Source organism: Clinocottus analis, unplaced genomic scaffold (assembly GCF_023055335.1).
Source record: "Clinocottus analis isolate CAN_PGR_092001 unplaced genomic scaffold, fCliAna1.0.p SCAF_19, whole genome shotgun sequence".
Taxonomy (NCBI): domain Eukaryota; kingdom Metazoa; phylum Chordata; class Actinopteri; order Perciformes; family Cottidae; genus Clinocottus; species Clinocottus analis.
This window is the reverse complement of record NW_027175920.1, coordinates 4,722,831-4,750,273: the sequence shown is the minus strand read 5'-3', so window position 1 is coordinate 4,750,273 and position 27,443 is coordinate 4,722,831. Positions and strand designations below refer to the sequence as shown.

The window sequence follows — 27,443 nt, the reverse complement described above, 5'->3', positions numbered from 1 at the left end:
ATGCAACACTGAACAATACAGGATGCGACACTGAAGGCGGCTTTCCCTGTCCCATTTATGGATATCTAGCCATTCTTCTTCCTCCACTATATTCCAAACCAGTCCAATAAATACAGAGTGGTAATAAACAGTTTCATGCATACATTTTTGATATGCTGCAATAAATCCTGCAGCCTTTCTTGGAGGGATTTTTAACATCTCCAATCTGAACCCCTTCCAGTCTGAGCTCTGGCGTTTGGTGCGACAGCATTTCATTGCAGGGGAACTAACTTGGAGCATGTCAGTGAGCACTGCTGTTGGTTCAACATGTTTCTTTCTTTTACGAGACAATAAAGGCGAGATTTTTTTTATGAAGCTGGTGAGAAATGGCTTTGCTTTAACAGTGTTTTGTGCCCTGTCACTAAATCTTAGTGGTTGTGTGTAGGATGAATGGGTTGTAACACAAAACCACAAGCCATGGGATTAAGGCCCTCATCTTTTGTTTTGTGCCACATAAGAACAAATGGGAAGTAAAAGTATGTTTGACTTAACACTTTTCAAACCAAAATGATTTAACAGTTATTTTCGTCCAAATCCCAAAGTAAATTCAGACTGCACTGCCACGGGGTATTCCCACATCTCCTTCTGTTTTTACTGGAAGCTGTTAAATGGACTCGACTGTTTACAGACGCATTTCAAAGAATGTAAAGTCTCTATTTTCAAAATAGCCTTTCGTAACAGAGGCAGAAAGAAAAACTAGAAAGCACTCAAAGAGCACATGCCCATCGTGTGCCACATCATATTCAGACTGAAAGGCCAATCTAGATGAATCATTTATACATTTCTGGAAGCATCAAATCAAAATACAGATGAGAACAAAGCATCGTGGGATACACGTGGCAGATTTGTATTGGTATTGAATTAAGTATTAAGGGATTAAGGATTAGGTCACCCAAATCACAAACAATCAAACTTTTTCAATGCTTTGAACACCAGAAACAAAATCAATTTCACCTTTGTATTGAAGTGGCAGGGAAATAAGCTGTCATTAAAACCGGACAAATAAAACCTGTCCTGGAAGATGCCACTAGAGGTAATAAGAACTGACTGAAGTCCTTACTCTGTGACCTCATTTTCAAGCTCCAATGATGTAAAATAAAGTTTTGTGAAGATTGCCTGCTAACTAACAGACTAAAACAAACGGCACAGTTAATAAAACCCTCTTGGCCGAGGTGATAACCAAACTCGTCATCGCAGCCCTTCGTAAAAGAGAACAGAGGAGCAGCCAGAGCCGGCGATGGGTTGTGTGATTGCTAAATGATATGCAAACACAAGACACACTCCACTGGTTTCCCCCATCCATGTGGTTTAATCACATCAAAGCAAAATGCCGGCTGTGGTTTGGCTGAAATGTGTGTGTGGTGATGCTGGAGCTGAAAAAGCATATAAGCCTCAGCACCAAAACTGCATCCCTGGCAGAGGAACACAAGCCTGACCTCCTCAGAGAGAGAGAGAGAGAGAGATTTGAATATTTACTGGGCTCTCATGCCTCTGCCTTTTGACCCTTAACTGTTTGCTGTGAACCTGAACTGCAGGTTAAGTAGAGGAGGGGAAGGGGATATGCTCTGGAGCGCAGAGGCTGGGGAGGGCCGGTCGTGCTGTTTATCGACGGCCGGTGCGAACGGCCACGCGGGAAGATAATGAGCCAAAAAAGGCTGAGAGGAAATCAGGAAGGAAGGGCGAGCGACTGTCGTGGTCCCCATCTCTGATCACTTATTCGGCCAGCCTAATCCAATCATATACACCGGACTATGACAATGTGTGCGCGTCTTGCTCTGTAGGTCAATATGTATCCCCTCTGTGTGATTTGGCACTAAAGTCTCTTCACTCTCGTGTTAAACAGACCCTTAAAGACAAAATGAAGCGCCGGCGAGGTCGCTCACTTACCAGGAACCATTCCAGCGAGCGTTGAGGTCGGGTAGCTGCCCTGACCTGTGGGGGGAACGTGAGGGGGGTATCCAGGTAAAGTTGTGTTGGACATGTCCCGACCTGAAGAGACAAGAGGAAACGCAACACAAAAAAAAAACACTTCATCAGCGCTTTCCAGTTTTAATCCGTGACTATAGCATTAAAACATATTGTAGTGGGAGAAGTCTTCAGATCAGCAATATAGGAAAAAGTCAGCATTCAGAATTCTGCTTACTTAGATTAAATATCATCATGAAAATGTGCATACAAAACATGTATCACTCCAATTTCCCCCTTTGAGAGTATTATTAGATATATCCAATTACTTGGATATTACAACTGATACATTTAATGATATAGCATGCAGAGATTAAACTAATTTGACCTACATATATACAGTTGGGTAGTCAAATGCTCACACATTTGTAATGTTTAACTGATTATATATTTAAAACAGCTGTAGTCAAGTAAAACGTACAATGTTTCCCTCTGACATGTCATGGAGATGAAGAATAAGTACAACTCCTTCAAAACTCTACTTAACTAAAAACATTACTTGAGTTTTTGGTTTTAATCTTTGCTTTTTGTGTTCAATTTAAAAATGAAAACCAGACACTGCAGTTGCATGAGACGGCCATTTCCCCACGAACATTATGTTATAGACATCATGACTCATCAGCACCGCAAGTCAGTCAGCACAACAACTCCATTTTCACTTTAGTTTACAGATATTTTCAAAGACTACTGTCGTTTATTAAACCTGAGACTGATCAGTGGAACTACAAACAAGATACCAGCTGCTGTTTAGAGCCAACGGAATACCGGTCACATAAATATGTGTCCTCATTACACAGTTCTAACTTGTCTAAATATGGCAGCCCCTCTCTTCCTCCGTGAGTCCGAGCACAGTGGCCCCTCTGCGGAGCGTCAGCCGTCCGGCTGCAGATATTCAGCTCCGTAATTGAGAGTGACGGTTGGGTCGTCCTCGCTGGCCACGGGGACGTTTGGACAAAACAGCACGTAACCCCAATCTGCACAGGGGCCGGGGTAGGAGAGGCCCCCGTTATATTGTCAGCTGTGAGGGCCACTTGGACTCAAAGGGGAAACAAATCTGCTCACATTGGAGCTTTAATGAGGAACTTAGTATACGAAATGCACCATAACCCCACAAGAACAATGGTGTCCATGTTGTTACCTTTTTATGATCGATACAAAACGATCATGTGTCATAATAACCCAACCGAATTTTGCATTTCACTTGTTCTTTTGATTGAATAAGTCACTTCACACACTGGTAGTATTTTTCTTATACTAAGTATTGAAAAATCCTGGGTTTTTGTATACTATTTTGTAGCATGTGGAAGATGTCTTAGTCTGTAGGCCTGTATGTTTGTATGTTTTTAGGCTCTCGGCCAAGTGTCTCTTGAAAATTATATTTGAATTTCGATTAAAATTAGACCTAGATGAATAAAAAATGAAGATGTAGAATGTATGCATCTGGTAGAGAAGGGGTTTGGTTTAGTACACTGCGCCATAACTAAAAGGTCTTTCTCAATGCAAAGACAAATAATACATGATAGATCAAAAATAATCTGCAAAAAATACCCACGAATAATGTCTATGCTTCCTACAGAGATAGAATAGATCTCTAATGCAACACTTTACCTCCCAAGTACTAAACACATTTATCTGTCTGAATATCGAAAACTGACTCTTGCTGCCAATTAGCATCGCTAATGAAAGCATAAACCACAGGCAAATTTAGATATTGACTCTAAAATCCAATTCATACATGTGCAACATCATGAGCAACTTATTTGTTTAATTGAGGCTGAGCGAATGGGCCCTGTGGGTATTGAAGGACCTGCTACTACAGGCTGGCAGGCATGCTGGCTGCAGTGGAGGGTGAGGGGGAGAGAGGAGTGAAACGACTGGTGAGGAAGCGGGGTTGCAGGCCTGGAGGTCCACGAGACTCAGGCCTGCTGAGGAGGAGGAGGAGGAGGAGAAGGAGGAGGAGGAGGAGGAGGAGGAGGAGGAGGAGGGATGGAAGGAACCATGGAAGCCCCGTATGGCTAATCTTGGACAGTAAAATCTACAAATATGGGCTAAATATTTTTTTTCCCTAGGATGTTCAACACTTTCCTTCTTTTTACTCTATGGAACAGATGGAGTTACTAGTTACTTTGCAGATAACAATATATATATATATATATATATATATATATATATATATATATATATATATATATATATATATATATATATATATATATATATATATATATATATATATATATATGATTTGTTCTGCCACTAGAATATAATGCATTGCTCTAGATTAAACTGCTAAACAGTATTTACAGTGTTTTAAATGAGCTTCACCCTTGCATGCAACTTCATTAAAATGCTGCTTGAATTCACACCAATAATAAACTACACACTGTACATATAACATTTTAATATACTCTGCATCCTGAGTGACTTTTGATGGCGCATAAGACAGCTGTAGATCTACATATACATATATATATATATATATATATATATATATATATATATATATATATATATATATATATATATATATATATATATATATATACACACATATATATATATATATATACATATATATATGTATATATATATACATATATATATATCTCTACACATATACATATATATATATACACACACATATATATATATATATATATATATATATATATATATATATATATATATATATATATAGTATGAGCTTTCCTTTCCACTGCATTATGAACCCTGCATCTGAATGAATATACCATATTGTTGGCATGGAGTCCTAGGAGTTGTCATTGTTCTGTGTGGAGCGGCTCCAAGTTTGTTCGTTTGTTGCTCAACCAAAGAGAGAATTATTCAAAGTCACTATATTCCACAACATTACAGAAACTACACATTGGAAATCTATTTTCAAAGTGGATTCTCTCGTGAAACACATTCTCAAAAAGAAGAAAAAAACACTTTTCCATTTGTGATCATGAATCGTACGATAAAGAAACCATTCGGTCTTACTGCTCTCTATTATTTGCAAATCTCCGCACTGATCGCTGTATTGTGTGAGGCCTGCTGAGATGTGACTTTTGGTTAAAGCGGCGAGACTGGAGGGCTGTGGAGTTAAAGAGCTTTGCAGAGAAGAGTGAGGTCACGCCGGACCTTTCATTTATAATAAGAATTAGTTAGCCACAAGCCAGTGCACATAAGTCAAAGGGAGCCGTGGGAGTACTGTAGGTGGGGGGTCCAGCAGGGTGAGGCATTGTGTGTGCGTGTAGACATTGGTAACTATTGTCTAACTGTCTCGGCAAACACTGACCCAATCTTTTCTTCATTATTATTGCAGCAGCTACAGCAGTCGTACATGTTTTAATAAAAGTAAATACTCCTATCTCTTCATTACCTCGCTTCAAAGAGACGAAAAAACATAATGAGCAATGGATCTCTGCCAAGTTTAATCTCTTTAATAAACGGCTGAACTGGAATAATAGAAAAGCAGTTTTTATCTAGTGATGCCAATCGCTCTTTTTTCCTCAACTTTTCTCATTTCAGATATTGATTCTGAGACTCCAAACATCAGAATTCCACAATAGTGTTGTAGAAGGTTTAAGAATTTGCATTTTTTTTTAATTTAACAACATCAGTGAAGGGCTAAGGAATTGTGGGTAATGTGGGTCGGTCACTTTCAGCCGATACCTGATCAATATTACCCCCTATAACGATCCAGTGTATCTGATCAGGGCATCAATACTTTAACTTAACCCTCATTGGAGGCTTCAATCTTCACTCTAGCCTTAAATTACAACAATAAAACACACATTTTGTTTTCGTTTTTTTGTTCAAATGTTGAAGAAGACAAGTGAAAATCAGCTAAAATGTTGGTAAAAGCATTTGCCACTTTGCAAATATTATATAAAAGCAAAATATTGTTGTTGTGCCGAGTGTGTTTTGTTAAAGATTTGTATTACCTAATATGAAATCAGTGAATGTCAGTGCATTGCCATCAACTCCAGTCTTTTCCCATCACATGTTGACTCTGATAATACCAATAATACCAATAATCATAATCAAAGCCTCTGTTGAATCCAGTTTTTGTGTATTCCAGGATACAGTTGGCAGTGACTGCCAGCAGCTCTGTGGCTGTTGCTTTATGTCCCCTTTAGAGCCCTCTTTTTGAGAGGCGCCAGTTCGGAGAACTCTCTGTACAGCAATGATAGCCTCATTAGCTGCTTCCAAGCCTTTGTTGTTTTTACAACAGAGATGTGTGTCCAGATTCTCATTAAAAGACGGGCTTCTTTATATTGTCTGCTTCCTCTGAAAGTCCCCTCAGATTGAACGCCAGCAAATCAAGCTATTTATTTTTCCTCTGCCCTCTTTTTCTTTCCCTGCTAAAATCAATTCAAAGATTTTTTGGTTTGCTGTTACAAAAGCTTGTTGATTTCTGTCTTAATTTGAAAAGTGGCTTGTAGTCGCTGCTGAGCTGGGAATACGCAATATGAGTAATTCTTGCTTTTAGTCTGCCTTGACATATATGATTTTTACAGACAAGACCGCTGTATTTTGCAGGTATTTGCTGGGGAAGGAGAAGACATGACAGCACACTGGCAGTACGACGGGTTATTTCCTTGATTCAAACTTCACAGAGTGACTGAAAACATCATACAGTCTAAACTATTTTGTCAATACTTGATACTGTGAGAAGACAAAGATTTGTGAGTTTAATCTCGACCCAAAACAGCGTGACTAGAAACTTCGATGCACGTTTTCCTTTTCCTTTTTTTCATTAGCATCAACTCACTGTCTTAAAGCACGAACAGGAAAGCAAGACGACCTTCTCTCCATTTGGCACGGGAACAAAGTCATTTGTGAATGACTCTTTTGCTTGCAAGAGTATTAAATTTAGCATGACAGGGACACCTTCATGTTTGCTACAACAACAACCAAAAATCTTTGACCTCCGTTTTTCTAGGCTATATGCAGAATGGGGCAATTTATCACAAGCCAAAAAATCTCAGCACCCTAATTAATTACAACTAAGTAAAGAATGTTTGGAGAGCCAAATTGCTTTAATTCCCCAAACACCGACTGAAAGTCATTCATTATCAAATGTGTGCTCAAAGGTTAGTTTGCTTTTGTGAAGACGAAATAAGCATTAATTTCGGCGCTCGGGCCTGCGTTTCCCCCCCCCCCGTGGGGAGACGGGCGAGCGGTTTGTCATGAGGCCACACATCACTTACGGCAGGTTCGCTGTCTGATCTTTGCTCGCTGCTCACTGGACAACGGCAGGTCCTGATACTTTCTGTGTAGTTCACCCTGAGAGCACTCACTCACCTTAATTGAACGTAAAGTGCGGACGCTTGTGTTTGCTGGAGGAAGTTTTGTTTAGAGAATTAACAGGAGTGTATCGAGGCAGCTGCTCGAGGAGGAGAAGTGCCATTGACACGGGAGCTTTGGAGCATCCATTAACGGGCCCAGCAGGGAATATGTTTAAAGAGTCTTCAGTATGCAGTCAGAGTGGAGATGTGTAAAACTCCCACTGAGTGCTCAAGGGAATCCGCCGAGCGCTCGAAGATGGCACTTTAGCCTCAAGCGCCGTCGCGAAAACAGGTGGGCTCCGACTAATTTCAGGAAATACAGAAACTCTCTATAGAAATAGTGGACAATTGGCCGTATCAAGGCCATCTCTCCATTTATTTCTCAAAATACAGAAAAAAAAAGTTCAGAGCTCCTCCTTCCGCTATTCATAAATTCACCCGTGGCTCACACTATTTGAATTTTAAGCAGTTGGAATGAACAAGAATAAGAATCACTTGAGATGAAATCCATCTCTCGGAGGGAATTCATCAAAGAAATTACTTCCCATATCAACAATAGAAATTACCTCACAATATGCAATTGTCCTATCCACACATTCATGGAACCCTTTGGTGTTTTTATGGGGTAAGAGGGACTATTTAGCAGGTAATACAGCGTTAATGTGGAGGAGAGGGAGAGAGAGAAAAACTGTTTTAATGGAAGTGGCTTCTTGCCTCTCAATTTCGATGATGTGCACAATGCCCTTAAATCCCTTTCTTATTTGAGCCTGCTTCGCAGGTACTTTTGAGCCTTAATAGGATAAGCAGAGGACACAAAAGATTTCTATCTCTCAAGTCTTTCACTTCACTGAGAATCCCGATCTCTGGCAATGAGCACTTCATGAATCATTCATTTTTAATAGATTATGCAAATTCCAGGACATAAAATCAACAAGATCAATAACTGCAGGCGTTTTAATTGGTGTTGGAAAACATTTTAAGGATGAACATAATCTCCAGTTCTTTCCCCCGTAAAGACACAATTAATTTCAAATTGGATCTGAGCCTAAATGCTGCAGATAATTTACTACTTTTGCATGGCTTAAAATTCCTCCGGTAGGCTTATCGCTGGCAAGTAAACTGTAATACTCAGCCATTAGAGAGACCACACACCTGAATATCACCTAATATGCACACAGGCAGCCACTGAGGGAAAACCAAGCAGAGGAGCCACTAACCAAATACTAATTACCAAGCGGAAGTCAGAGTGATGTTTGTTCCATTACTTTGACCTCTGAGTGCTTTATTTCAAGCGATCTGCCACCAGAAAAGGGCACGAAATAAACGTATTTACCAAACACAAAAGCAGGTAATGTGCTTTTCATATCCAGACACACTCATGCAGACCCCCCCCCCGCCCCTCCACACACACACACACACACACACACAATCCCATCTTTCTTCCTCAACATGTCTCTTTGCACCTGTAAAGCAGTAAGGAGACCCTCTCTGCAGAGACCATCTAAAATATCCCAGGTGCAAACAAAGCCGCCTGCAGAACCAGGCCTGCATTCTACGGGGCCATCAGTGCACAAAGGACAAACACACACCTTTCTTCTCAGGAGGCCTGCCTTACAGGGGAAATCTACCTCCCACATATTAATGAGAAAAGGGCCCTTTCTTTTCTCATAAGACTGCTTGGCTATCATTTGAGGAAGGGGGGGCTGCAGCAATTTTCAATCACCCTGTCCTCCCCCACGCCGAACTCGCTGCCTTTGATGGCTGCTGCATAATTATATGAATTTTAATAAAAGCTCTGTATATTAATCTCAGGCCCCCGACAGTCATCGTAAACTTTCAGTAAACTTAACCTTCTTCTTGGTAATAGCACGGCAACAACGAAACAATATTTCAATTAGCCAAGCAGTCATTAACTGTGACAAGGAGAGGAGACGACGAACGGGGGGAAGAGAAAGAGGGAGAGAAAGAGATAGGAGGGTGAAATAAATGATCATGGTGTTAGAGTTAGGCGGCAGAAATGCCAGAGCGTATTTACCGAGGCACATTACTCGTGCTTTGAGACACACAAACTGTCTCCCGGCGAACAAATCACAGGAGCAACACAGCAGCAGCCAACAAGAAGTCAGTCCTGCATGGTGGCCTTTCTTTCTTCTTTTTTCTTTTTTTTTTTTTGCGAGACCTTGCTCTGATACACAGTCATAGTTCTGATGTGCTGACACCCAAAGGTCCTTGTCCAGCGGTGACTGAACAGCTCCCCCCACCCCCCACACACACCCTCCCCACTCCGCCCCAACCCACAATCTCTCTTATCACCCTGCTTGCTCAGCAAAGACCCAGACGGAGGACAGCTGCTAAGCTTTTATCGCATCACTGTACCACCTCTTCAGCTCACAGTGAAATGGTATTAAAAAAGTCTTCACACTTAACTTTTTGGTTGGCTTTTATTTTCACACATTTCATCTTTGTCGTCAATTGCACAAGCATTCTTAGTTGTTTTACTCCTTCTTTTTACATTGTTCAAACCCCCTCAGCTGAAGCTGTGGCTCGGCAGCATAAAGGCATACTGTATTATCTTACCTACAGGGTAGCTCTGCGACACGCTGGGGCCCAGGTCTGGGTTGACGCTGGAGGATAAACTGGGCTTGACTTCGTCCAGGCTGGAATTCAGGGCAGGGAGCGAGTACTCATTAGCCTGGGAAAAGGACAGTTGAATCATTACACAACCAAACAATACCAAGATGGAAATCCTCCCTTCTCCTCCTCCATTAAGCGCTCCACACAGGCCTGTGCGAGTATAAATTTGTATGAGAGCTTTGTGTGTGTGTGAGTGTGTGTGTGTGTTCAAGCTGCAGGGTGGCAGTTCAAGCATATCATGAATGTATTTTGGTATTGTCTGAGAGGAAGTGGGATTTTGAGATGAGTGAAAAGCCAAGGCGTCAGCTGGCCCTTTGTGCTTGACTGCAGTCCTACTCCTGATCAGCCAAGGGAGAAAGCAGTTCTGCTTTGTTACAGGCTCACCATGTGGCCCTGCTTGAGAGACACCATTCACCTTATTTTTTTTTTGCTTTTTGCTTTTTATTTGGACTCTAAACCACCTTTAAATTTCATTACCTCTTATCTCTGAATAGAATCACTTGTACAACTTGCACTTTTTGTTACATTTATCTGTTTGATGTTTTTCTTCTTGTGCGCATTCAGCTGTTGTATTAAAGGACTGCTTCACCCAAATCATGCAAAACACTGACTTTTTTTACACGAGCAGTGTCTAGTGATGCAAATGATTTTATGTGCTCAGGTTTTGCTCTGAAACATCCATCTCAACCCCATCTTGAGGTTGGTGACTTGGATAAGTGCGTTTGTGCTGATTATTCTTTTTCAAACATTGACATTTTATTTAACAAACTTTATCAAATGAAAATGTTCCATGCTAAAATTGTTGAACCCCTCTTTGCGTTTATCAAGTGAAGTCAAACGTCTCAACTCTAAGTAGTCTGAAATCTGCAACGTTATTATTTAAATCCAAAAGGTACCTTATGGAAAATTAGAAAATATAACTAAGAATGAGACCAGGCATTTGAGGCTGGCTTTCCAGAGTTTAGAGTTCTGATATCTATCTGTGGTCTTCCCAGAATCAATGTCCTAGTTACTCTGGGTAACAAAAAAACAAAAAAAAATAAAAATCAGTTTTAATTCAGAAAAAACAGCCAAATGTGTGTGTTTTTATAATTTAGGTGAACTGTCCCTTTAAATGTATAACAAACAAACATATTTTACTCAATCTAAAACATATCTCTTCCCAAATTGCCCGTTATGTCATGTTTAATAACATATCTCTTTTTTTTTTTAATCCACTAAAAGACACTTGTGACAGATGTTAGCATTTTTTTTTTTTTTTTTTAATGAGATGAGACTTCCGGAGTCTGAGTGTTGACGATGTTTGTCCAGAGCCCAGTGTGAGCCTGAGTGGCTCAGTGGGCCGCGCTCCCACAGGGGGATGCCCGTGACCCCGCTCTTGTCTGCCACTATCACAGATAAACTCTAATTGTCTGCTACAACTGTTCACTGGCACAATGTCGGATGTTTTTCTCTATTCTCGGAGGCTTCAGACGCCAAACAGACGTTTTATCATGCAGATAAAGGGCAGAAGGGGGAAAACTGAAAAGATGGGTCTGAAAAGGATGACCAAATGGCTAGCAGAAGTGTGGGAGGGGTGAATCCATTGAGTTTTGCATCTCCAGAATGGGTTTTTAATGCCTCGCTACAGAACCCAGACACTGGCTAATAGGGCCAGGAAAAAAGAAACGTGAGGCACCCATGAAAGAGAAAGTGCTCTGATTAATATTGCATTAAATTAAACCTGATTTTTCTAGACTGTTCCTGGCCTTCTTTTTTTTCTTTTTTTCCCCTCCCTTACTTGCCCTCTTTTAGTCCAACCCTTTTTGCTCTGCCTTTTTAATACTCTCCCTGACGCTCTTTGTGATTGCAAGTCATTTCCAATTCGTTTTGGTATTGATCTTCCAGTAGAAATCAGTTTTGTAATTAGCTGCAAATTAGGCCCTCTTCTGGAGGTGAGGCCTGTCCCACTGATTTATCACCTGCGTAATTCGCCCCGATTGGAGAGAAATTAAAATGAACTCAATTAGGCGACTGCTTTTGCTTTATGGGTCCGACTTGTAGTTTGGTGGGAGAAATTAATAGCCTCTTGTTGTTTAATAGTATAATGAAAGTAAATAAAGGTTATCCATTGTAATAAGCCCAGAGCTTTTAATAAGCGTTGGTTTCTGGCTGTCGTTTTGGCGTGGGGGGGGGGGGGTGGCTGGTCCCCAAATGCCTCTTAATTTTTGAAATGAGGATGGATGGCGAGTGTGGTTTTAATATGAGAAGGAATACATACTTTCATGCATCCACTTCATGGATACATGAAGTGGATGCATGCAAATAAAGGCAGCCTGTGAGACTGCGTCAGCCATTAAACATCAAGATGTGACACAGAATTGGAAAATAAACAACAAAGACAAGAAGCAGCAGTTGAATAACAGCAAAAATGGAGAAAAAAATCTAGGTATTGATTAATTTCATGTTGCCTTACTGTTATTCTCAATTATAGGGGATACAAGAAATGTGTTTCTCATCACAAAATCAATAATGTGTGGGAGTTTTTCTGGTGATCCCTCTAGTATTATACATTTCTGCTTGTAATCCAGTGCTCGGACATCTTGGACATTTGTTTAATTAGCTTTCTGGGTGTGGTTGGGGAGTATTTGTGACAAAGTATTTTTTTTTGTGCCTGAATCAGCATCACATGCACAATTTGGGTGTATTTACTTGTATGTGAAGAACGAAGAGAGTGGTGAGTTGCAGTGCTACTAACCTGTTCGGGTTTGATGTGCTCCGATGTGGGGAAGACGTCAGGGTACGAGGGACGTTCAAAGACCCGGTCCAGCGCTTCCAGCTGCTGCTGGGTGAAGGCATCTGCCCTAAGGTGTTTCCGTAAACTCTCCACACTACCCTGAGAATCACTGTTTGGGCCAGAACCCATCTGAACCATCTACAAGAAGAAAGAGCAACATTCGAGACACTGACCCCGGGAAGCTGGCCTTGACTTCAAGCTATGCACTTTATATTCTCCTCATGTATGTTCTGCACCACCTCTGTGGGGGATTTGAGGAGGACAGAAAGGGATGGAGTGCAGCTTTTTTACACTCCCTAATGTCTATGGTGAGCCACTGGCTACATCACACAGGTTTTTCCCCTGCACCCCCCACCCCACAGTAGTAACACCATCATGATCTGAAAGCCCTCTGGTAATTGATGGATTACCATTACTTGCAAATATATACATGTTTATATATATATATATATATATATATATATATATATATATATATATATATATATATATATATATATATATATATATATATATATATATATATATATATGTATATAGTAATGAAAGCATCAGCTAGTGCTTTTTTTCCTCTTCCTTCTTTCCTCCCCAAAACCCTCTCTCGGTGCTCGCTGAAATCAAGAGCAGCTTTTTTCTTTTTCTTTTAAAGCACAATTTCCCTTTCACAATCCAATACAGCTTTCCTTCTGTGCGAGTGCGGTGGCTCTATTTGGAAACAGCGGCGGAGGACAAGAGGCTGAATAAAATCGTACAGTCTGGTTCAATCATCCTGTTCTCCAAACACAGGACTTTTCTCCTGACTCCTGACCTGATTACCCGACTGTTGGTCGGGAGAAGGATGCCTCGGCTTCTCCCGTTGTCACTTGCGTGCGACGCTTTAAAGCCTTTACAGACCATCCTACCGTACCCCCCCCCCCTCCCCCCCCCACCCTCCTACCTCTCCTGTCTGCAGTGGCTGTGTCTGTAGGTGTCCTCCCCGGATCCCACAAAAGCTTCAGCTCCCTTACAAATCTGTCATTCTAAATTTGCGGCAGATTATGTTCTCCCCTCAGTGGAAGAGTGGTGATATATGATATGCAAGGCCCCTATTGATTGCCTGATCTGGTGGCAAGAGGGAGCTGAAATGAACTTGAAATGAACATCATGCCTCAACTCATTGTGCGTATAATACTCTACTTAATCCCACATTTTTCTCTGCCATGGAATTCAATTGATCAATCATGTCTGTGTGATAGTACCATTTGGGAGGGTTATTGCCATTCTATTCTGCTGCTTGACCTTTTTTCACCGGCTGAGGCCAGAGGATGAACCCGACTCTCCCATGAAGGAGCTATAAAAGAGTGTGAGTGTGTGCGTGTGTGCGTGTGTGTGTGTGTGTGTGCGTGTGTGTGCATGTGTGTGTGACACTGAAATTGTGCTGATAGCTGCGAAAATGTCAAGCAATAAATATCACGCCTTTGCTAACAATTTCTTGTTAACTATTTATTCTATTTTCACTGCGGTAATGAATACAGGACTTATTTACAAGCGAAGCACCGATCCGATATGTCGGATCGTTATCCATGCAGATGTCGGACATGATGTGACAGATTTTGTTATACAAATCAAAAGCTTTTGCTATCGGTTCATTCAGTCGGAGCCCATCACCAAATCAGTTTTTAGTGGCACAGTAATCTCTGTCCTCATGGTACCTCACATAAGGGTTGAGCTAAGATAAACATCTGAGGTATACAGATTTAAAATACAGGAAAAAGAGATAACTGGTACTCTGTATCAGCAGATACCCTCCGGTGAGGTATCGGTGCTGGATCCAAGAAAGCTGCATTGGTGCATCACAATAATTTTTCCTTCACTGTATCATCTGTTATCTTGTTTAGCTTGGTTTACCCCTGAATTTCCTCCTCTCTAAATTTAGGGACAACAAAAACAACCTGTTCTACACTGTATAGTATGCCCCTCTCTCGTGAAAAAACATGTAACTCCATTTTTTTTTAAACTTTTGGTGTTGTTCCCAATTAATCACCATAATATCCCCAAAACACTTTGTCACCTTTAGCTTTCACGTATGTTTTTTTTTTAAATGGACACTTGTGGGTGCAGTTGAATGTAAATGTAGTTTGACACTCATTTACTTTCTTGGCGAGAGTTTGATGAGAAAATCAATCCCACTCTCATGCTTGTCTGTTATACAATAAGCTACAGTCAGGAGATGATTAGCTTAGCATGACGACTAGAAACGGGGGCGAAACAGCTCGCCTGGTGGTGGGCAGAGGTAACTCAATCTTCCTTCTATCGCACCTCTCTTAATCTCACTTCCCCCCACGTCTTCCAGTCTTTATGCTAAGCTAAACTGACCCTCTTCTGAGAAAAAAAAGCAGATTCTATTTTATAAATCTGAACTTTTGGGTCCATTTTGTGAATATCCAGCTGGTTTTCTGCACGGCCTCAGTGAAGGACCTCACCTCGTACTACCAAAGCTACTGCTTGTCCCTCTATCAAGCTCAATTGTTGTCTTTGCTACAATACCAAAGAGAGTCATTAATTACTTTCTATCAGCCGGCCCGAGCCCCAACATCTGATCAATACACCCCACTCACACACACACACACACACACACCCACACTATATTTGTCATTCACCGTTGTGCAATACACTTCCCACTCACAAGACGAACCATCCTGGGTCAACCTACGTACTCGTCCTCCTCCTCAGACGGAGGACAGTCCCATGAGCCCTCCCAGCTACTGACTCCCATTTGACAAATCAGCAACGACTTTCCGTGATGAAGATGATTCTGGTGACATTTAGAATGTCTGAGTAAACTGCAGCATCGAAGACTTCATTCCTTTCTGCTCAAGTGACAAAGCCATCTAGCGGCCGTGGAAATGATGACTCTGGAGCAACGGAGGAAGCAGTGGGATGTTATTGTCGAGCTGCAAAGTGTCAACAACTTGAGTCAACTGTTTCTGTTTCCGGTCAGTCAACGTTGGTTTCTTTCCAACATGTCCATGACCGATCTTTACAGATAACAATGTGGTTTTCATGGCAACCGTGACAACGATGGTCGTTTTTGGGCCTAAATTTTCCAATATCTGTTATCTGTTAGTCGGCTTGAGGGGAAATTACAACGTGTTGTGTCGTTAATTTGCAGGACCTCTTTGGTCTTTTTCTTCAAAACAACGGAAAAAATGAAAACAACACTTTTTTCCCAAAGTCAGAAGAATATTTGACATGAAAACGTTCGATATTCATGTTTTGCCTTTACTCAAACTAGGAAAACAATGCGACATTGTTGCACAAATCAGAATAGGATGAAGTTTTAGGGCGGTACATGCTTTTAAATTCTTATAGATTTATCACAATTCTTTATTCATCTTTTCTAACCAAACGTTATCTTTGCTTATTTGGCCGAGGATAATGTAACACGTTTTTAAACGCGTATCTTTAAGCACTTATCATCACCGCAAGAAGTCAGATCCATTATTTGAACATTTCCAAAATCGGGCCATTATGCGGCGGTGATACTAATCTTTGACCACAGTGGCTTTGTTGGTGCGTTACACGCTTGTCCCGCTCTGTGGTCCTTTATTGATCATCGCTGCAGTTGAGTGTATTCATCTTGACATCGGTCTGCATTAACACTCTGGTAACGAGGGAGCAGCCTCCATCAGATCAGATAACCGGCTCTATAAAGCAGACTCCTCTCTACGGGTTTGGCACCCAGAGGTCACGACCCCTAGCAGGAGGCTTTAGCCAAGGCAACTATGGGACTACGGGTGAGTCTGAGTGACTCCCCGCCAAACAAAATCAGAACAATTTCCATGTAGGAAGTGCAGGTTGAGTATGAATAGTCGTTAGAATAAGGAGTTTGACTCTACTATAGGAAAAGAATGATTTCAGAATAAAAGTTTAAAACTTTTTCCCGTGATGAAAATCATTTCTAAGTTCCTGTTTGAGGCAAAGGGAGGTGAGCTGGCACCTTGAGGTCATGAAAGCCCCCCCTCAGATAAATGAGCTTACCCCCCCTTTTTAGTCTGCCCCTTGTTTAAATAACATGTCAACATACATACACTCTCAGTCTCTTAACACATTGTTATGTATTTCACAATAATACACCTCTATAATTTCTCGCCTGACTCAATTCTCTGCTTAATTAAATTAAATTAAAACAAATTGGATGAACTCAGCTGCATTTTGTTTTGTCTAATTGAATGTTTTGATTATGTAAACATAAATGAAATACTGTGATATGGCTGTTCAGCATCACTAAGTATCTGGTATTTGTGTTTGATAGGAGCTAGACGATAAATTAAAGGAAAATGAATCAACTAAAGAATTTGATCATCGATTATTTCAAAATTGCCCAAACATGATCTGTTTGCAGCTTCTCAAATGTGACAATTTGCTGCTTTTTTCAGATGTATATCATTGTACATTTTCATTTTGGGGGTCAAACCAAACAAAACAAGAAAATTAAAAGACAGCGCTTTGGGCTCTGAGAAACTGCCACGGGCATTTTCCAGTATTTTCAAAGAGCAAACTGGGAATTAAAAATAATTAGGATATTCCTTATCTGCAGCCCGATGTCAGATTCCTCATAATATTCAGACGGGAGCATTTTGGACGCCTTACTTACTGTCGGCCATCAATTTGCAGTGATGTTCCTGAGCTTTTAAAGGCTTCATTAATCTAATTTGGAGGTTGCACTTAGGTGCTGACATTTTGCTGCGCTCTGAGTTCCTGTGTTGATTCTTCCTCTCCCCCCATAACAGATGCTGATACACAGAGCAGGGTGTGACGGCGGCCCGCTCCATCACTCATCTACATCCACACACATCGGTTCAGTCCTCATGACGCTCACAGATGAGAAATAATTAATTCAACAGCTACTGAAGCACAGAATCACATCCATTCTGACTGCCACTGGCTATTGTTGTTGGCTTTTGAAATATATGATGATCATCTTATCATAAAATTTCTCTCTCTCTGCATTTCTCTCATAAATCAAGAAGAAAGCCCGACACAAAGCAAGAAAGCAACCAGTATGGCTGAAATTAAGAATCATCTGCAGGTCGGATTGTGCATAATTGTGGGTCGGCTCTTAAAGGACGTGTGATATGACTTTGAAAGACCGGACGCACTTCATGGACGCTGCGTGTTCTCAACAGAGCACCAAACTGTCTGCTCGGGTCAATTCAGCTCACTCAAACGCTCACTAATAACAAGAAGAAGAACAAAAACACCCGTGAAAGCAGATTTGTGCTTAAACATGGGATACTGTATGACAGGTTTTTATTTGACCCTGAGAGAAGCAGCTTCTCCTTTGTCTTTCCTGGAGCCTACAGTGTCAGAAGCAGAAGGGGGTGGAGGGGCTCGGATGTTAATCTGTGAGGTAATAGCTTTTCTCTGCAGAATTGCAAATTCTAATATATGTCACTTTGTAAAAGGTGCGGACAGCCGCGGTCGCCAAAGACACCATCTCTAGGGGTCTCTCCCTCTCTCGCTCTCCACTGTGTCCGTCCGCAACAATGGCTGCCAAGTGTAACATGCTACTTTTAATTTGCAATAACACGTGACAATAGCAGATTAATGGCTCTTATGACACCTGTGTCCCTGAAGCTCCTCTTGCCGAGACCCAGTGTACATAACGTGTGTCACACTACATTATCTCTACATCCCTCCTGTAATGGGGGACCTTTTTTTAAGGGCACCGCTGACTTGGAAACTTAGGAGCTGTCTGCCTGCTTGGCAAAGAGCCACAGCTATACTGGCTAAAACAAATACTCTGGGCTACACAGCCAATCCATTTCAGTGGGGCTTGTGTTGCGCACCGCCCTCCCTTCTGCAACCCTTTCCTTCCCCTCCTCGCCTGCGCTCATTTTTGTGCATGTTTCCAACGCTTGATAATGACTGCTTGTGCCACAATCATCATGAGGCTTACCAAGTTAAATAGGGCTCAGGCAAGCTACTGTGCTGTGAGGAAATTTAATCCAAGCATTAACTGACTATAGACTTCTGTCGACTGAAGGAAGCAGAATATGTCTGAATAGCAAACAAGGCAACACGTAAACACAGAGCTCAGCTAAAAGAAAACACTGCTTTAACCCCCAAATGACCATGAAACACTTTGAACGCATCACAAACCTGCTTCTTATTTCTAGTGCCAGGGTTATCCAAATATTAAGGCATACATATGGATTCTGGGAAATATTTGTATGATCATATGCAGACATATTTCTTTAAAAGTGACTAAAGACTACATTTTCATGTGTAGATTTTTTTTTCTTTGTTTAATGCATGAATGGAAGCAAAGAAAGGAGGCTCACATTAAAATTAAAAGTGACTTCACCCAAAATACTGACATAATCTATCCTCCATGACAGCTACGGCTCTTTTTCTAAGAACACTTTAGTGTTTCAGCTACATAATCTTGAATTCAGTTGGTCGTCTAGTCTTTTTTGGGGGGGGGGTGTAAGGTGCACTTTAAGGGAAGACAGCAACTGGACAATAGTGTCTACAGGGTAACATCGACCGTAATATACTATTTTTACAAACCGTGGCTCGAGGCGAGACATTGCTTTTGCAACCGTGTGTGTGCAGCCAAGGCCTGGGGTTTATGTTTTGGAAAGATAAAGTATCCCTGACCTCGTGGTTCCAGGTAGGCACCAGCTGGCCGTTGAGAGAGTATATAAGAACCACCGCTCCCTCCGTCACCCTCAGTGCAAGTCCTACCCTAATGCAAACACGCACACACAAGCGCACATACACACAGCTTTCTGCTCTTTCATCGTAAGGCTGCCCGGGCACCTAAATCACAGAAATGGCAGCACATCAGGGGAATCATTTGAGACTGAATAGCCATAGAAACATGGCGCTGTCACCTGGAAGACCTCCACAAAACAGGCCGGCTCTCCTCACACACACACACACACACACACACACCTTACTCCTCTCCATGCCCTTTAATACCTCTTTGCCCTTCAGTAGCAATCTGCATAGAAATGTGTGCATTCTATCATTCAGGGACTAGACATTACACCCTGGCTAATATGAGAGGTCCTCGAACGACTGGAAATGAACCCTTGAAAATACCAGACGTTTGCATTATGCCGCCGCGATTGCATCTCTTACAGGGGAAGACTTGATTATGTCATTTGCCATGTCCACGTCATGCTGGTTTTTATATCTTTGCCAGGAAATCTACCTCTGACAGGTCATTAGTCATCCCTCCCTCCCTGCACGCACATAAAACATCAATTCCACCCAATATCCCGCAAACCCCCGCGCTTCTCAACAAACGCCATAACAAAGGAGACGCTATGTAAACTGCTGCCGTGCTCTGATTAGCTCTCATTCCAGAGCACCGCAGAAATAAGGCACTCATTTCCCCACCCTGTTTGAGATAACTGCCCCTTTTCAGCAGCCACATCATCCCTGCCGCACATGCATGCTTTGGAACATGAGTGCATCTGTTTAGCTATTCTCATCAGACTTATGTAGTGACATTAAGGAAGCCTATTGCTTACAGAACCAATAATCTATATCGCCTCAGGCCCCCTTATATCCACTCACCTACTACTTCAGCAGCAGAAGTGGAGCCACTTTTGTTAAGGGGAGAAGAAAAAAAAAAGCCCTCCACAAAGCTACATCGGCTTTCTTGACTGACCTGGGTGGTTGGCTACATCATCTTGACATGTAATTATCTAAAGCCCTTTAATCACTTCCATAAAGATTAATTGCAGGAGACAACAGCGGAGGTCGTGTCTTCAAATCAAAAGACTCCTTGGCAGATTGACACAGCGGTGTAAGAGGGTTCAGACTTAGGTGTTTTATAAGGGTCATCTACTGGAACTGAAGCAGGTTTTAATGCAGTAATTGCAAGTTCAGCAAAGTGGATTTTATAGCATAAAGCTGCACAGTCTGTTCAATTTTGTTTAGCTTTTTTTTGGTAGGATTTTAGTTAGTTTCTGCATGCTAATCCTGTGTTATGTTTCACCTCGAGACAAAACAAATGTATCTTACCTTCATCTCTTTTCCTCTTTTCACCGTTGGATCGTGGAATACCCAGAATGCCATTGATGGAGTAGGATCCTGCCGGGTCGTTGGAGACGCTGGTTACAGGCGGAGAGGTTGTGCTTGGTACTAAGGTGGAAAAAGACAAAAAAATAAGCTCGCATATAAGCTTGCATTCCCAATGAAAAACACGCCTGATACAGTGTGTGCTGTGATGCCGTATCGGCCCTGCTGAGCTGCATTATTACCTATAGTATGGCCTGGTGTCGACAGGGACGACCCATCAGGGGATGGATGGAAAGGCTGCTGGACTTTAGTTCGGATGATCCTGCGGAACGAAGGAAAGGCAGATGTCACCGCCGCTTTTCTACGAACCAACTCTCCTCCCCGGAGATCCCAAACTGCCCCTAACTACACGGAGATATTGTGTGATTAAGATATCAAGCATTTCACCGAGGGAAGAAGGGATCAGTGGTTCTACCTTTTAAAAGGTGAAGTCTGGAGAAAAGTCTTCATTGCACTTTTGGTCTGAGTGATCTTGCAAACAAAGCATGAAATCACATCAATTCACCTCAATGATCAGCTTCACTGACTCTACCTGGGCCACACTAATCAGCTCCCCCCACCACCTCCCTTTCTCTCTCTCTCTCTCTCTCTCTCTCTCTCTCTCTCTCTCTCTCTCTCTCTCTCTCCCCCACTGTGGAGGGAGTTTCACTGGGGCAGATTGCAGCCCTATAGTAGCCCTTTGCTTCCCAGATCAAACATCTCTGTAGAGCAAGCGGCCCCCATGTGCCAATGCGGATGAGGTTGTATTGATCGGGGCTTGGGGAGAAAAAGTTGGGGATTAGTCACACGGGCAAACAGATGCAAATAGAAAGCTATAAATTATATGTGACAGGAAAGCAATAGTTCCTTATTGCCTTGCACAAGCTTACGCCAGCATTAGATTCCTTTAATCTGAATGGCACTTGGGAAGAAAGGGAGCTGTCACAATAATTTGTAAACTTTAAAACTATTCATCATGTATGCCACGAGCGCTATTTTAGAGCACAAAGAGGTCGGATGAGGGCTGTGGAGCCTTTTAGGCTGGATTTCTTTGCACAATTCAGATTTATTTTTCTTTGTTCTCATTTGTTCGCATGTTTTATTTCAGTGGAATGAAAATATTCACCCGCTCAGATTACACAATTTTTAAGCCAAAAAATACTCCTCTCATATTTTCGACATATTATCCAGAAATGCATCCGATGATTTGATTATTAATGTAACTTTAGGTGCCAGAAGGGAGGATGTGTATCAGCATGTGTATCAGAGGGAAAAAATACAACACTATCACAAATTTTTAAAAAAAAGAAAAGAAAGAAAACTCCCCTTCGAGGCAAAGCTACCTAACAACAAGCCTTTCCAGAGAACGCATATTGACGTTTTAATTTTTTCCACTTCTCCCCATAACAGTTATTCGACCCCTTGACTTGTGTGTGCTACATAAATTCAAAGGCTTTATTTGGTATCCATGTTCTTGATATTGAATAAGCAATTTGGGAGAATGAATTAATGACCTGGCTGTTGCTGAAAATCCCCTGAAGAAATATTAAAATTGCTTTCCTTCTGAATCAATAATATTGAGCGCCATTGAGGACCTTTTTTTTTATATGTTTACCAACAGGGTAGCGTTACTTGTTGGTTGTGGAGGCCCTGACTTGTAGTACACCACTATCTCTGGAGCATTTAATAATGCATGCAGGCGAAAGGTGTTTAAATTGGGCATCCTCTTTTGTCAACAGTCCTGAGGTCAGACTGTCTGCCACAGAAACCCACGACTGGCTCCAGAGTCATCCAACTGGAAAAGGCTTTGGCTCCAGTCCTTCGCTTTTTTTTTTTTTGTATTGTCTTAACTGGGAAAACCCACAATTTAACACTTCACGTCATTTATTTGCAGACACTTTTTCTTGTGATTTCCAAACACCTTGTGGTCGCATCAGCTGATCTGGAGCAGTATGCTTCAGTGATTGAAGTACTGAAGATGTTTTCATTGATTTGATTTGATTTTCTCCCTTTGCAGACTGCTCTTTTAGAAATTCATTGAAATGTATCGAAATATTAAGCTCGATAAATCTAAACAAATGCATCTCATTTGAGTGTGCGCCCCGTGTGTGTGTGTGTGTGTGTGTGTTCGTGTTCGGTGTATGTGTGTGTGTGTGTGTGTCTGTGTGTGTGTGTCTGTGGGTGCGTGTGTGGCACAGAGCAACACATTGAAATCTTCTGCTTCAAAAAAAAAACAGAGAATATTCAGCATTAAGCCGTAATAGAAATTCAAAGTAGCTCTCATATTTGGCTGATAGAATTACAGTTCTTTGTATTCAGAATTTAATTTCCCACATAAACAAAGACACATAAGCCCCCCTCCTCACCACGGGTTCAAAATAGAAAGCTTTAATTGGAATTGAAAAAACCTACTTTATAGAGCTCTTTTAATGATATTAATGTACATTTTGAATTTATCACATACATGTGTCTGAGCCTCCTTAAATAGGGCTTTTTAAGCAGCCACGAAGCATGAAATGAATTTTCTTCAGCCTTTTCTCTATTTAAAAGATGTCTTGTGCGGAGCTGTCCATGCTCTCCCATCAGCTCATTAAAATGTAATGCTGATGCTGGCTCTATGGAACAGTGCCTCTTAACCAAAGTTCATCACCAGGGATCTCTGGTGGAGGGGTGAGGAGGGGTGAGGGTGAGGTGGGGGTGTCCTGGGTCTTCCTGTAGCTGCCACTCTATGACTATGCTGCTGTTTACAAATTCATTTCAGAAAACTCAAGAATTGTAGCATAAATAGTGATTCTTGAAATGTTAAATATATATATTTACCTGGTAAAAGACGTTTTAAAGCCACAATCAAAACAAAATATGCTGCACCTTGCATAATCATTATTATTTACAGAAATATACCACCCTGAGTTTTAATGCTACGATTTTAATTATTTCATTTATTTCCAAACGGGGCGTGTTTTCTTTTTTTTTTTTTTTGCTACAATATGTTTGTATTTTTTTTTTTATTTGATTCACTTTATTTTCACACGATGCAATATTTCACGAAATTGCAGCCACTCCGTTTCCCCTTTAATTCCCCGTTTTTCTTCAAAATAAAATCCTGCAAAAAAAAAGAAAAGAAAAAAAAGGCATGCGCGTTGATCTGTACATGTGTGTGTGTGTGTGTGTGTGTGTGTGTGTGTGTGTGTGTGTGTGTGTGTGTGTGTGTGTGTGTGTGTGTGTGTGCGTGCGCGCGCGCGCGTGTGTGTGTGTGTGCAGCAGCTCCAGCACATTAGATGTGCTAAAGAAAATTGGCCTGCTTTATAGCGCCACGGGATCTGGTCACCGAATATTGATCGGTTTTCATCTCGACAGATTCACTCAGTCCTGGATGTACTGCTGATTGTTGAGGGAGTTCGGTCTGAAAGATTGAATTGCACCTCTGGGACCGCAGGCAGCCTCGTGCACGATCGGCGCGCCGGGCAGCACAAAGTTGGTCAAACAATATTCTGCTGTGGTGCGTTCACAGACACTCGGTTGTAAGTGACTCATTAACGTGTTTACGTACAGCCCGTTGTTTAAACCAAACTAAATTCAACCACACATCCAAAAATGAAGAACAAAAAGGTTGCATGCATTTCGTCAGTTATATTTTTGAATGGTTGTGTCCTACCTGTTAATGGACGAGACGCTGGGAACGGTGTCGTTGTCGCATACGCCCTCTGCGAGAAGTCTGTCTCTGATCTCCCAAGCGAACATGGTTGGGTTTTGTCTCTTGTAGTCTGCGATTTTGTCCACCACTTTCGGCGTGGCCACTTTGGGTTTAGAGCCACCAATCACCCCTGGTTTGATGCTGCCAGTCTCGTAGTATCTGCAATAATAAAAACGAACATTCTCCAATGATAGCTTACGATTTTTAAGACGCAATTGTACCTATGCCCCCCTAAGATAGACGTATAATAGCATTTTAAACGCATTGATACACACATAGGCTGGAGAGTTATTGATTCTGAGAACTACTTTTTTTCTTTCTTTCTTTTTTTTTTTTTTTTTAACAAGAAAGTCTCCAAAAGTTTTTCCCAGCAAAACATCAAATTTGGGATTTTTATGAGTCTAATATGCGTTTTCAAATGTCCATGATGTCTCAAAACAAACACACATTTTCTTAAAAATGCAAGAAAAAACGCATGAGCGCATGCATGAATACACGGCAATAATGTATATCTGCAAAATTCCTATTGAATCTTCTCAGTACACACCAAAAATGGAGGAGAAGCCCACCTGAACTCGACCAACCATCCAAATAACATCGATATTCTAAAAAATTTAGCACGACTAAAATATGATTCAATGCATTTCAGAATTTCCCCCCCCAAAAAAACCCCAAACGTGCTGAGTTTTGCAGGTTGAGCTCTCTCCTCCACCTCCACCACTGTACATCGTGCATATTCCATCCACCTCCCCGCACCCAGCAGAGTGTACCTGGCTGCAGGGCTTGTCCGGAGAGTGTTCACCCACCTGCCCAGGATCTTGCTGACGCAGCCGTGGCTGACCCGCAGCTGTCTGGAGATGTCGCAGGGCCGGACGCCCTGGTGGGCCAGCTCCACTATCCGCTGCCTCACCACGTCCGGGAGGGGTCTGCCGTTCACAAACACCCCGCCGAGCTGGTTGACACCGCCGTGCCCTACGTGGGATACAACAGCAGCACACACGCAACCCTAACATTACACAAAGTCGTAACGGAGAGGGAGCGAGGCAGGTGAGTTTGTTTTGGAATTATTGCAGCGGACGGATCACACATATTAAGGTTTGTTTCCTCCATGGAGCAGGTGGATTTGCATGTGTTTATGGTATTGTGAAGAAGCACGAAATGCTGCACTTGAACATAAAAAAAGAAGACATTATTATTTTTTTAATATTATGCAGGCACGTTTTTTCTGTGTTTTAAACGTTTTATAAATACAGCACAATGACCAGATATTAATCTGTCGACAGCCATTATTCCAAATAATTATAAATTATTAATGAAAAAGAAGATTTGGATATGTTGGTGATTGAAAGGTATATGACTATAGAAATATAAACCAAGTGTCCATAATGCATTTACATGTTTATATATTTTTTATTGAATCAAAAATGAACGTTGCAGCTGAACATTTGACCTATTTATCTGTTCGTTTTGTCCAGGCTTATTGGTTTGAATTTGTACCTTTTGTGTTGAAAACAATGTATTTTACATTTTGAATTACGATTAATTATAATACTATCTTTATAATAATATTTTTTAAATAAAATAAAACAATAGTGTACACTGAACACTTACTCAATCAGCATATGTTTTTTTCATCAGTCACACTGGTATTGTGCAGATTTAGTTCAAATAAATCCAACCTGCATTAACCCACAAAGATCTGTGTCATAACTGCTATTTTAATACTCATTTTTCCCCCCAATATGAATGTATTTGGTCTCTACTACTTTAAAGTTTCTAACCAACATAATTTTTCCTCGGCAGCTCCACGGCTCATGTTATGGCTATTACGTTACAAGCTCCCTCATTTTCCCAGCACGGTAATTTTAAATAATTGAACGAGCTTTGATTACTCATATTACATATTATTTAGTAAACGAAGAGGTCATCAATAATTCACACACGTTCACCAAATTACAGGTACTGCATGTGGACTTGTGGTGGACTCACAGACCTCGAAGAGTATTCGAATTATTTGAATAATTTGAATAATAGATGTGTAACTGACTTATCAGGAGGCCTAAACACACACACACACACACACACACACACACACACACACACACACACACACACACACACACTCTCTCTCTCTCTCTCTCTCTCTCTCTCTCTCTCTCTCTCTCTCTCTCTCTCTCTCTCTCTCTCTCTCTCTCTCTCACACACACACACACACACACCCTGCGCGGGAAGCTGGAGAGTGATACACGTGCAAATGACTAAGTACCTACAAAACGCATGCTCTTTGTTTACAATGACAAGTTTAATGTCTGCATGTGTGCAGAAGTATTCTTGTCATTCATTACATTTTCCCAGATTTTGAAAGCAGAGCATTGGCTGAAATGTGCTCACATAAAACCATTTAATCCACTATTGTCCTCATGTTTCCATGGTTCTCAGTTTAATGCAACGCCTGTATGCTCCAACATGCCGTTGTCTCATAAAGGTACACATGCTTTCTGCTGCAGGCCTTTTGCAACATGCAGAAATGACACATTCTTCTTCTTATTTCTAGCCGCATATACGTGTCAACGCTGCAGGGGAGCTACTTACAGTGCATCGCCGTGAAGGGGTCTGCTTTGCAGTGAATATCCATTGGATAGCAAAGGAAAGAGTGATAATCAACTGAAGTCGCCGTTTCGCCGTCCGATCGAGGATGAAAATGTGAAGAAAAAAAGGTGGCTCTACTCGATGGAGGGACTTAGTTTGCCCCTCCACCCCGACGACGACCGGTCTGATGGCAACTTCTTCCCCCAAAAGTTGCCTCGTCTTTTTTTTCTTCTTCTTCTTCTTCTTCTTCTTCTTCTTCTTCAACAGTCCGGTCCGGGAGCGGAGGTCTGGCAGGTGCGCAGCATGACCGAAGGGTTGTTTCAGTAACGCGACCTGGCGGTTAGTTTATCGGTATGGAGCAGAGGTAAGTCTCACGGCGTGCCAGCGATCAGCA

At 41.6% G+C, this 27,443-nt stretch overlaps 1 protein-coding gene across 1 annotated transcript in view; it reads right to left on the bottom strand.

Annotated features, from left to right (window-relative positions):
- LOC137789694 (paired box protein Pax-2a-like) overlaps positions 1 to 27,095 on the bottom strand; it is a 30,663-nt gene extending 3,568 nt beyond the window's left edge. Inside the window, exons 1-9 of the mRNA XM_068583448.1 lie at positions 27,053 to 27,095; positions 25,267 to 25,432; positions 24,422 to 24,619; positions 20,970 to 21,049; positions 20,731 to 20,850; positions 15,571 to 15,578; positions 12,670 to 12,837; positions 9,876 to 9,990; positions 1,927 to 2,028 (exon numbers count right to left, since the gene is read on the bottom strand). Of these exons, the coding sequence (XP_068439549.1) occupies positions 1,927 to 2,028; positions 9,876 to 9,990; positions 12,670 to 12,837; positions 15,571 to 15,578; positions 20,731 to 20,850; positions 20,970 to 21,049; positions 24,422 to 24,619; positions 25,267 to 25,432; positions 27,053 to 27,095 (1,000 nt within the window). The remainder of the gene's footprint in view (positions 1 to 1,926; positions 2,029 to 9,875; positions 9,991 to 12,669; positions 12,838 to 15,570; positions 15,579 to 20,730; positions 20,851 to 20,969; positions 21,050 to 24,421; positions 24,620 to 25,266; positions 25,433 to 27,052) is intronic.
- Positions 27,096 to 27,443: the final 348 nt, after the last annotated feature.